The following is a 12534-nucleotide window of genomic DNA, read 5'->3' on the forward strand; positions in this document are numbered from 1 at the left end:
AAAAATTCATGTGTTTTCACTTTATTACTATGAAGATTGTCATCCTTTGTAAAAAATAAAGTAACAGCATGCATAATAAAAATGATTACTGATGGGTAATTAATGTACCTGTATGAAAATTAAACACTTTGTGGAAAAGTACAAATGATACTTTGGGTACAGGAGAAAATAAATACAGACTTCTTTGTCTATGATATTTATAATTTGAATAAACATGGTATTTATATTCGGGGATATTTTGCTACATATATTCTTAATTATTTGATGTTATTTTCAAATATAAGATGATAAATAGAGGTTCTAAGATTGATTTCTGAAAACATACTCAGCTCCACACTGTGTGTATCTCGAATCTGAGCTCTGACACACCTACCCTGTTCCCACCTGAGGGTCTTTCTCCACCTGCTCTGATGATAAAATACATAATCTCTTGGGAGCTCTATGGCTCCACCCACCACCTAAGAAATTCGAATACTTATCCAGATGACCCTAGGGAAGGCTTGTATTCTCTCTGCACTGCTGATGCTCTCGTGAAATCACCACCTTTTGGCTGGAGGCCAACCAACTCAAATATTTGCAATAATCCATAAAAGAACAACTCTGTTCCAAGAAAGAAGAAAATGGTTATTCCAAAGCCTGTAAGTAACATCCTTGCTAACAAGAGGTCCTGAGTCTGTCTGTGTGACAACTTTATTGCCAGCACAACCAGCATTTGAGAAAACCAGAACACTAAACAAAATTACAACCAGATCCCTCACAGAGTCTGCTTCACTGCCCTGCTGCCTCCACCAGAGAACATGCTGGTATCCATGGCTGAGAGGGCTGAAAATGGATCACATCACAGGACTTTTTGTAGACACTCCCAGTACCAGCCCAGGGCCCAGTAGCTCCACTGGGTGGCTAGACCCAACTGCAGTCCAGCTCTCAAAAAGCCCCACCCCTAGGGGAAGAGGAAAGCACCAATCAAAGGAGTACCCTGTGGGACAAAAGTGTCTGAACAGCAGCCCTTGAATCCCAGATCTTTCCTTTGACATAGTCTACCCAATGAGAAGGAACCAGAAAAACAATTCTGGTATTGTGACAAAACAAGGTCCTTTAACAGGCCCAAAAGATCACACTAGCTCACCAGAAATGGATCCAAAGCAAGAAGAAATCTCTGAATTGTCAGAAAAAGAATTCAGAAGTTCAATTATTAAGCTAGTCAAGGAGGCACCAGAGAAAGACAAATACCAACTTAAATAAATTTATAAAATAATACAGAATATAAATGAAAAAATCCCTAGAGAAATAAATAACACAAATGAAAAATAATCGCCACTTCTGGAAATAAAAGACACACTTAAAGAAATGCAAAATATTCCAGGAAGTTTCAGCAATAAAATCGAACAAGTAGAAGAAAGAACTTCAGCGCTCAAAGACAAGGCTTTCAACTTCACCTAATCTGACAAAGACATGGAAAAAAAATGTTTAAAGCCTCCAAGAAGTTTGGGATTATGTTAAACAACCAAACCTAAGGATAATTAATGTTCCCAAGGAAGAAGAAAAATCTAAAAGTTTGGAAAATATATTTGAGGGAATAACTGAGGAAATCTTCCCTGGTCTTGATAGAAATCCAGATGTCTAAATACAAGAAGGTTAAAGAACACCTGAGAAATTTATCACAAAAAGTCATCACCTAGGCATTAGTCATCAGGTTATGTTAAGGCAAGATAAAAAATAGAATCTTAAGAACTGTGAGACAAAAGCATCAGATTACATTTCCTTTACAAAGCAAAACTTATCAGATTAATAGCAAATTTCTCAGCAGAAACCCTACAAGCTGGAAGGGATTGGGGTCCTATCTTTAGCTTTCTTAAACAAAACAACTATCTGCCAAAATTTTTGTATCCAGCTAAACAAAGCTTCATAAGTAAAGGAAAGATACAGTCTTTCTTAGACAAAGAAATGCTGAGAGAATTCACCACTACCAAGCCAGGACTACAATAACTGTCAAAAGAAGCTCTAAGTTTTGAAATCTGCCAATCCAGATAGAAAAAAACTTCATAAGTAAAGATACAGTGTTTCTCACACAAAGAAATGCTGAGAGAATTCACCACTATCAAGCCAGCACTACAAGAACTGCCAAAAGAATCTCTAAGTATTGAAATATGCCAAATAGTACTTCCTTAAAGCATAAATTTCACAGGACCTATAAAACACACACACACACACACACACACACACACACAAAACAACAAGATACTCAGGCAACAAATACCATGATGAACAGAATGGTACCTCACATCTCAATAATAACATTGAATGTAAATGTCCTAAATGCTCCACTTAAAAGATACAGAATGGCAGATTGATAAGAATTCACCAACCAAGAGTGAGTCTGCTGCCTTCAAGAGACTCACCTGACAGCAAAGGGTAACCAAACTGGGAAAGAGGAAGTCAAGGTGTCACTGTTCTCTGATGACATGATCACATACCCCGACAGTGTCAAAGAATCATCCAAAAAGCTCCCAGAACTGACACATGAATTCAGTAATGTTTCAGCATACAAAATCAATGTACACAAATCAGTAGAACTGCTATATTACCAACAGCAACCATGCTGAAAATCAAATTAAGAACTCAACCCCTTTTATAATAGACGCAAAAAAAAGTAAAATAAAATACTTTGAAATATACCTAACCAAGGAGGTGAAAGACCTCTACAAGGAAAACTACAAAACACTGCTGAAAGAAACTATAGACAACACAAAAAACAGAAATGTATCCCATGCTCGTGGATGGATAGAATCAGTATTATGAAAATAACCATACAGCCGAGAGAAATCTACAAATTCAATGCAATTCCCATCAAAATAACATTATCATTCTTCACAGAACTAGATAAAACAATCCTAAAATTCATATGGAACCAAAAAAGAGCCCGCATAGCCACAGCAAGACTAAGCAAAAAGAACAAACCTCTAGGCATCATGCTACCCCACTTCAAACTATACTAAAGGAAAACAGCATGGTTGTGTACTCAATGTAGAAGCTAGTGTATATTTTTAGAAAACAAACAAACAAGAAACCAGCATGGCATTGGCATAAAAATAGCAAAGAGATCAATGGAACAGAATAGAGAACTCAGATATAAAGCCAAATACTTACAGCCAACTGATTTTTGACAACACAGACAAAAACATAAAGTGAGGAAAAGACGCCGTATTCAACAAATGGTGCTGGTATAAGTGTCAAGCCACATATAGAAAAATGAAACTGGATTCTCATCTCTCACCCTATACAAAAATTAACTTGAGATGGATAAAGGCTAAAATCTAAGACCTGAACCATAGAAATTTTCTGAGATAACATCAGCAAAACCCTTCTAGACACTGGCTTAGGCAAAGACTTCCTGACCAAGAACCTATAAGCAAATGCAACAAAACTAAGATAAACAGATGGGGCTTAATTAAACTAAAAACTCCTGCACAGCAAAAGAAATAATTAGCAGAGTAAACAGACAACCCACAGAATGGAAGAAAACTTTTGCAAACTAGGCATCCGAAAATTGACTAATATCTACAATCTACAAGGAACTCAAACAAATCAACAAGAAAAAAACAACCCTATCAAAAGGAGGGCTAAGGACATGAATAGATAATTCTCAATACAAATGAATAATAAACATATGTTAAAAATGGTCAACATTACTACTTAACAGGGAAATGCAAATCAAAACCAACAATGTAATACCACCTTACTCCTAAATTATAAGAGGAAAAAATTCCAAAATACTGCCAATATTCCTTAGCAAACGTTTAAAATAAAAAATATTTCCAATTATATGTTCTTGGGCTTATCATCAGTTGCTTTGAGTGTTTGTGTGAGTGCATTAAACATTTTGTGTTCTTTTGAAACATAGCGTTATTTGATATAGATTGAAAGAGATCTCCGAAAATAATTACTAAATCTTTGTCTTTATGCTTAGCTTTCCTATTCTCAGTTCATTTAGCCACCAGCAAGAGAATTAAACAAGTCAGAATCCTTGGTATCATTCACTCATCTCTTTTTACTATGTATATTGCTCCAACTCAACTGGTTTAAATTTCTGTCTCAAATACAATACATCTGCTGGTTTCCATCCCCACTACCACTCAGTTTCACTGTATGGTTATCATTTTTGTGGACCACAGCAATGACATTCTAACTTTGTATCCCTCAGCTATTGCCATTTCCATTCTCTTTTCCAAAACTGACTTTTATCAGCTTTCCTTCTTCCAACATGTAAATACAGCAAATTGCTGTATTTGGCCAACTTGTTCATGAAGAATATAAGATTCTACACAATCTTGCCAATAACATCTTCTCTCACATAATATCTAGTTTTTTGTTTGTTTCTCTCTCTTTTTTTATGGTATGAAAAAGATGACATTTGTGTTCACTGATGATTCCCTTGGAACCAGGTACATTTGTAGGACTCAAATATTTATTTAATGAATGACTGAATGGTCACACTACCCTTTATGTTTCTCAAAGGTTCAATACAGTATTTCATGGTAGAATCATTTTAAATATTATTTATTTTTCTTTTATAATACTCTGTCTTCTATTCCTATACCAATTAAATCCCATCTATCATTGGGGCTCAATGAGATGGTTTTACTATTCTCAAATATTAGACACATTTCCTGGATTTTATACTTTCATAAATCAATCTTTTCATTATAGCATTCATTACATACTTATTTGTGTTTTACTCACGTCATATCTGTACCTGCTATCCCAGTTTAAGCAGGAAAGAAGCTGTTATTGTTTTGTTTACTCTGTTTACACCTAGATAATCAGAGTCTCATCTAGTGCTGGAAACATAGTAGCTCAATACATTAATTATTTATTGTTAGTATAGCAATACTTGCTGCAAATCAGTACCCTTTTTATTAGTATGGCATGGAATGCTTTTAATTAAATGGCAAATCTAGATGGCGTGTGAAATAACTTATTTTTGTTCATCCTTTTTAGGTTTGCAGGAATCAAAGATGTGTGAGTTCTTCATACTTGGGTTATGATTGTACTGAACAAAAATGCAGCAATAAAGGTGTAAGTAGCGGTACTGTGAGGCAAAAATAGAAATCATTGAGCCTAATTTTAGGAAACTAAATGCATTGCTACACACACACACACTCACACACACACACACACACACACACACACACACACCCCGCACATAGGAAAATTGGCCTTATCTGACATACACATTATTTTATAATTCTACTTGAACACATATACATCTAGTGGCTTATCTTATAAGGCGATGTTTCTCTTGCTTTTAGGTATGCAATAACAGAAAGCACTGTCACTGTGGTCCTTCATATTTACCTCCAAATTGCACAACTCAATCAGATTCATGGCCTGGTGGGAGTATTGACAGTGGCAATTTTCCACCCACACCAGCCAACCTCCCTCGTAAGTATTAATAATAAATTGGAAATATAATTAAAACATAATCTGAATTTGTTTAATAACACAAATAATATTTTGTCTACCAATTTATATCTAGACTATATGTGGACATTAAACCGCATACAAATGTGTATGTTTTACTTCTGTCTCCAGAGAGTAATATATTACAACGTATGTAGCATATGTTATAACTATATCAGTCAGAGCCCAGGCATAAAGACAGACATCACTTTAGTCTTTCAAACAGAAAGAATGCAGTGTGTAAGGCACCTGGCAACCCTTAACTCCATAGATGAAAAGCTAATCAGAGAAAGGTGAGGAAACCCAGAAAATGATTACCAATTTTTGGGATTGGAGAAACAATAAAGAGGTGGTATTACTAGAATCAGAATCTGGGTATTTAGTATGTTGTACAATGATCGTCAGGGATGTATATAGCAGGATTGAAACCACAGCGAGAGTTGCTGTTCAGCATGAGCTGGAGGTATAGAGAACATACAGTCACTGTTGGTGATGCTGGAGAGGAAGGCAGAGTAATATCAGAGCTATTTTTACTCTCTGAATCCTCCAAATTTTACTCAGTGATTCCCAGTGATCAAACCTGACTGGAAGACAGCAGGCCAAGGAGTTTGGGCAGTGTGGTTCCCTGTAATATTGACCAAAGCAGAGGAAAAGCCTAGATGAATTTTAGAGAAAGCCGGAAGTCAACTGGCATATCCAATAATGCTTAGGGCCAGGAGATTTCTTTGGTATAAAAACCTAAATTCACATACAATCAGAGCTATTTTTCTGATTTTGAGTCATAGGTACTTTCTACATTAATTCCAGTATCTGGAAATATGATATTTAATGTCATACAGTAGTAGATTAATAAGTTTAAAACTTTGTAATTAATGTATTTTCAAGCTATTTCCATTTTACTAGCAACAATTAGCTTATCTTCCCTTTGACTGCAATTAATTGCTCCTATTTATGCACACACATGCCAGTGAGCAATGGAGACCACTCCTTTCCAGGTTGGTTTTAGTGGTATGATTGACCAATAAAATATGCAGAACTAACATTCTAGGACTCTCGTGATCTTCCTACAGACTCTAACTAGGTATTTTGGAATACTTACCTTGTAACTCTCATTCCTGGAAAACTCATTCTCTCATTCACTTCTTGACAATTATCAGCAATATCTGAAATTTGATTGCACTCAGAAACAAAAATACAACCATCTAATAAGCCCTCCTGAAATTCATGACCAACAAAATTGTGAGCAAAATTGAATGCTTTAGGTTACTAAGCTTTGAGGTAATTTCTTATACAGCAATAAATAATAAAAAAACATTTAGCTACCAACATGTTGTGTATTTATGTAACAGAAATCTAAAATGTGGCCTTAGCTTTGAAATTGGATAGTGTATGGAAGATAGAAATGCAGGAAACTATTGAAGCCTTAGTACATGTTGAAGTTGGTGAGCAATCCAAGGACAGTTTAAAAACATATTAACATGTTGCAGAAAGTGAAACCATTATTATGAAGTGGCAAATTGTTTGGCATCACTGCTGCCTTTGGTAATGTGGAAAACTGAAATCATGCCTACTGTGAAACTACTAGAACATTCTAGGTCATTGGTTCAAGCAAGAATTTTACTGGTGAAAGTAAAACTAATTTTTATTCTCAGCAAGTTTCTTAAAGGGATTAAAGCAATCAAATTTTATCTGAGATCAAAATTAAGCAAGGCTTTTGATGATAAATCCCTTTGTTAAAGTCTCAGAAAAACTTAAGTTGACATCCCTTAGATATATTTTTTTTTTTTTTGAGATGGAGTCTTGCTCTGTCACCCAGGCTGGAGTGCAATGACATGATCTCCACTCACCACAACCTCCACCTCCTGGGTCCAAGTGAATCTCCAGCTCCCAGGTAGCTGGGATTACAGGTGCGCCCCACCTTACCAGGCTAATTTTTTGTGTTCTTAGTAGAAGCGGGGTTTCACCATGTTGGCCAGGTTTGTCTTGAACTCCTGACCTAGTGATGATCCGTTTGCCTAGGCTTCCCAAAGTGTTGGGATTACAGGTGTGAACCACCGCGTCCGGCCGAGACTCTTTAATCTATACAAAGGCCTTCTAGGTATTTTATATAAATGCATCATAAAAACTTTCAAACTATAAGGCTACTAAGAATTTTAAACTGGTCATTTCATAACAGCCTCACAAGATCAAATACAGAGAAAGGCTTATGACAAATAAATTTATTAGTGTGGCCTTTGTTTAATGTATTGTGTTTTTATTTGATACATCAGATATTCAAAAGAATTATATTAGCTCAGGTTGAAAGTGATCAAGATAACATATATGTTCATTGGTTCCCAATCAACTAACACAATACATTAAACAAAGGCCACACTAATAAATCTCTTTGTCATATAGGCAAGAAACAGGCTGATAAAGGTACTCAGATGTAAAATGGACTATTTAGATTATATGCCAAAGGGCACAACAAAAAGTCAGAAACCACACTTCTTCTTAACCTGTGGGTTTATGATTTTTTTAAATCACCACCAACAAAAATAAACAAACAAAAAACTATAGGCAGAAATGGTTTCACAGGTGAATTGAACCAATTCTTGAAAGAAAGCAATACTCTTTCCAGAAAACAGTGATGGGGAGTTCCTGTCAACTCATTGTAAGAGGAAACATAATTCTGATGCCAAGTTCAAACAAGAAAATCACAAAACAATATTCTTCATGAATATACACATAAAAATCCTCAACAAAATATTAGCCTATGATATATAGCTATCTATTTTAAAAAGTGTTAGAAGAGTCACTTTGGGCACTTATGTTTTCAAGTTATCTATTTCATATAAAATATGTTAATTATAAAATTATTAAATTGTTCAAAGGTTTTATTCTGGTAGGCTTAGTAAAATACAGAAATATCTTTACCATATTTCTGGTGCTTGCTTTCAAATCTTTAATTTTTTTTTCCTCCTAGAAAGGCGCTTCATTGAGAACATTTACCATTCCAAACCAATGAGATGGCCATTATTCTTATTCATTCCTTTCTTTATTATTTTCTGTGTACTGATTGCTATAATGGTGAAAGTTTATTTCCAAAGGAAAAAATGGAGAGCTGAGGACTATTCAAGCGATGAGTACGTTTATTTCATATTTAAGATTTGTTATTTGTATAATTTATAAACATAGTCAATAAATAGCATTGTGGTAGATGTAATAAGTAATAGTTTTAATTCAATTATTGCCTTTGTATGGGAATTTCATAACTACTATATTAATAACTAATGGTGGGGTTGGTGGCTCACACTGAGGCCCCACCAGTTTCTGAGGCCGAAGCAAGTGGATCACTTAAAATCAGGAGTTCAAGATCAGGGCAACATGGTGAAACCCCGCCTCTACAAAAAAAATACAAAAATTAGCCAGGCATAGTGGCATGCACCTATAGTCCCAGCTACTCAAGAGGCTAAGGTGGGAGGATCACTTGAGCCTGAAAGGTGGAGGCTGCAGTGAGCCGAGATTGTGCCACTGCACTCCAGCCTAGGCAACAGAGTGAGACTGAGACTCAAAAAAGAAAAAAATTATATATATATAAAAAATATATATACACACACATACACATACATATATACACATATAATTGCTGACCTTCAAAAAAATCTGTTCGTATATGTGTGTATTTATATATATACAATGTGTGTGTATATGTATATATAAATATATATGTGATGTATGATGTATATAAAAAAAAAAGCCGAATTTTTATCCTGGGTTTTCCTATTACCTTACATTAAAATAGCATAAAAATTCCTTAAGATACAGAAATATTACAAAGTTAAGTTATTTAAGTATTATTAAGTTAGAAATCCATATTTAACAATTAAGATCAAATAATGAAAGAAGGTAGATAAACTTTAAAGATAAACTTTAATGGATAGCTAAACTTTATCTAATTTTGCCCCTAAAAAAGTCCAGATTCTTATAAGGTTAAAATTGCCAACCTTCAAAAAATCTGTTGGTGTATGCAATCATATATATATACACACATATCATGTAGACTGTATATATAGATATGATGTATGTATATAATAGATACAATGTATCTGTATATATAGGTACCTATATATAAGATGTATATATATATATATGGTGTATCTGTATATATACATGATTTATATGTATACACACACTCGATGTGCATATACTATATATGATGTATCTATATAATAGACATGTAGATATAATAGATATATCGATATATAATATATATCATTATATATGCACATACATATATGAACAGAATTTTTTGAAGGCTGGCAATTTTAAACTTATAAGAATCTGGATTTTTTTAGGGGCAAAAGTAGATAAAGTTTAGCAATCCATTAAAGTTTACCTTCTTTCATTTTTTGATCTTAATTGTTAAATACGGATTTTTAACTTAATAATACTTAAATAACTTTGTAGTATTTCTGTATCTTAAGGAATTTTTATGCTATTTTAATGAAAGGTAATAAAAAAAAACCCAGGAAAGTAATTTAGCTTTTTTTTTGTAGTAACATAAATTGAAACACAAGCAGTTAAAAGGAGAAAAAGACTAAAAATTAATACATAATAAAAAACTTAAATATCTAGATGATAACCATGTCTAGTTCTACAGAAAACATAAAACAAATAATTTTTATTAAAAATAAAACTATCTGCTATAAAAATACAAGTAAATATTAAAACTGGTTTAATTTTTTCAAAGAAATTGCTGTAAAATGATTTTTGCCTAAGAGTTACATAACTGTGTCCTTCATTTTACTTGAAATGAATTGAATTTCATTAAAATACTTAATAAGACAATGTAAATGAAAAGAGAATATATTTCAAAAGTTGATGTGAAATTCCTGTAATAATGTACAGCGCCTAAACTAATTAGTAAATACTTAAATTTACTAAAGTGGTTTTCTCATAATGGGTAACTATTGTGGAAAAACTGATATCAAATATCCTTAGGGAAAAAACATAACTAGTAATATGAATAGAAAGTAATAGGTTGAAAATGAATGGCAAAAACGTTTAAAGATATTTAACCAATAATATTATGAATACAAAAATGATCTAAGTTTATTTTCAGATAGACATATATCACTGCATTTTTTCATATTTAGTGATGCAAAGATGTGCATTATTAGTCTTGATGACCAGGGCAGAGAGATTCTCAGTGATAGGGTATTCTCAAATAAGGGGTGGACCCAGATCTCAGGTAAAAATTCAGAGCTGTTTCAAGACTAATAAATAATACAGAGGTTTGTAAAACCATCTTGAAGAAAATTTAACATCATTTTAATTTTTAATATGCAGGCAACTTGAAAGTGAGAGTGAACCTAAAGGGTAGTCTGGACAACAGAGATGCCATGATATCACTGTGAGTTTCTTTCTTTCTTTTTTTATTATACTTTAAGAACTGGGATACAAGTGCAGAGTGTGCAGTTTTGTTATGTAAGTATACATGTGCCATGGCAGTTTGCTGCACCTATCAACTCATCATCTAGGTTTTAAGCCCTGCATGCATAAGGTATTGATCCTAATGCTTTTCCTCACCTTGCCCCTCATCCCCCGACAGGTTCTAGTGTGTGATGTTCCCCTCTCTGTGTCCATGTGCTCTCATTGGTCAACTCCCACTTACGAGTGAGAACATGTGGTGTTTGGTTTTCTGTTCCTGTGTTAGTTTGCTGAAAATGATGGCTTCCAGCTTCATCCATGCCCCTGCAAAGGACATGAATGAGTTTCAAATATTTTAAGGATGAGTGAGAAAGAGAGACAATGTAATATATTAGATAAATATAACTAAAATAAATATATATTAAGTAGTGACAGTCATATAGCTGTATATAATAAAAATAACAGATAATATTTTTAAGAATTGTAATATTTTCCAGAATTTATAATAGACATGATCAAGTTATAAATGATATTGAAATTTTCCATTTTAAAATTTCTTGCAGTGTTATATTTTAAATTATTTTCTCTAGTTAATTTTACTTCTTTAGCATTTGTGTATTTAAAACGTTGGCTAAAAATAAATTGCATGATATAGGCCTACTTTGCAATAAGTTTACTTGCATGCTATTTGTTGAAGTAGCTATCATTTTAACTTACTTGTTGATAAAGCTGACTTTTTTTCATTTGTTCAGTCTTCTAGAGTAATTATCTGCGATGGATAAACACCCAAAAAAAATGGAAGAAAAGAGAATATACATTACCTGATTTCCTGGGACTCAAACCTGCATATTGTGATTTTAATTTGACCAGAAAATATGGTGTACATATATATATATATATATATATAAACATAGATGTATAATTTCACAGATAATTTACTAATCAGAAATGCACGATAATGAGTTTTACATTACAAATTTCTGTTTAAGTTCTCTCACACTATTTCTGTGGGTCAGTAGATACTAATTCTGTCAGTAGGGGCATGGTATAAGGAAATATTGTAATGTAATGAGGTGGTACCATAATTAAAATCCGCTGTTATGTTTTAAAATGCAATGATATGTTGTTATATTACATTGTGATGGTTTGTAATCAATCAAAGACAATAATCCTAAAATCTGGAGACATTCTCCCCATATGCTGCTGAAAAAAGATACATTTTCAGGTATACAAACATTCAAAGTAAAGATGAACAAATATATACCACAGGAACTTTCTACAAAATAAAGCAAATAGATTTTAAGTATAACAGCATTAGTAGGATAAAAGAAGAGTGTATTATAATGCAAAAGGTCAAGCTATTAGGAAGTTATAATAATTATACTTAAAATATTTTATGACTTTTAATATAACTTTAACCTGTAAGAAGGAAATATTGATAGAACAAAAAGAAAAGTAGAAAAATTATCAAATATACTGAAGGATTTGAGCAATATGATTGGCAAAAAATGATCTAATTGATATACACAACAACTTCAAAATATACATGTTAAGTCCATGTGAAAGATTTACTGATATATTCTATATGCTTTGGCATATAACAGGTCTAACCAATTTCTCATAACTGAAATATTTCAGATTATGTTGTCTAACTAAAGCAAA

General features: G+C 33.2%; 1 protein-coding gene across 1 annotated transcript in view; it reads left to right on the forward strand.

The window, feature by feature from the left end:
* ADAM2 (ADAM metallopeptidase domain 2) overlaps nucleotides 1-11988 on the forward strand; it is a 73081-nt gene extending 61093 nt beyond the window's left edge. The window contains exons 17-21 of the mRNA XM_032288129.1: nucleotides 4999-5076; nucleotides 5310-5442; nucleotides 8426-8585; nucleotides 10792-10855; nucleotides 11625-11988. Of these exons, the coding sequence (XP_032144020.1) occupies nucleotides 4999-5076; nucleotides 5310-5442; nucleotides 8426-8585; nucleotides 10792-10825 (405 nt within the window). The 3' untranslated portion in view covers nucleotides 10826-10855; nucleotides 11625-11988. The remainder of the gene's footprint in view (nucleotides 1-4998; nucleotides 5077-5309; nucleotides 5443-8425; nucleotides 8586-10791; nucleotides 10856-11624) is intronic.
* Nucleotides 11989-12534: the final 546 nt, after the last annotated feature.

This window comes from Sapajus apella, unplaced genomic scaffold (genome assembly GCF_009761245.1).
Source record: "Sapajus apella isolate SASKATOON/1434 unplaced genomic scaffold, GSC_monkey_1.0 scaffold21, whole genome shotgun sequence".
Lineage (NCBI taxonomy): Eukaryota > Metazoa > Chordata > Mammalia > Primates > Cebidae > Sapajus > Sapajus apella.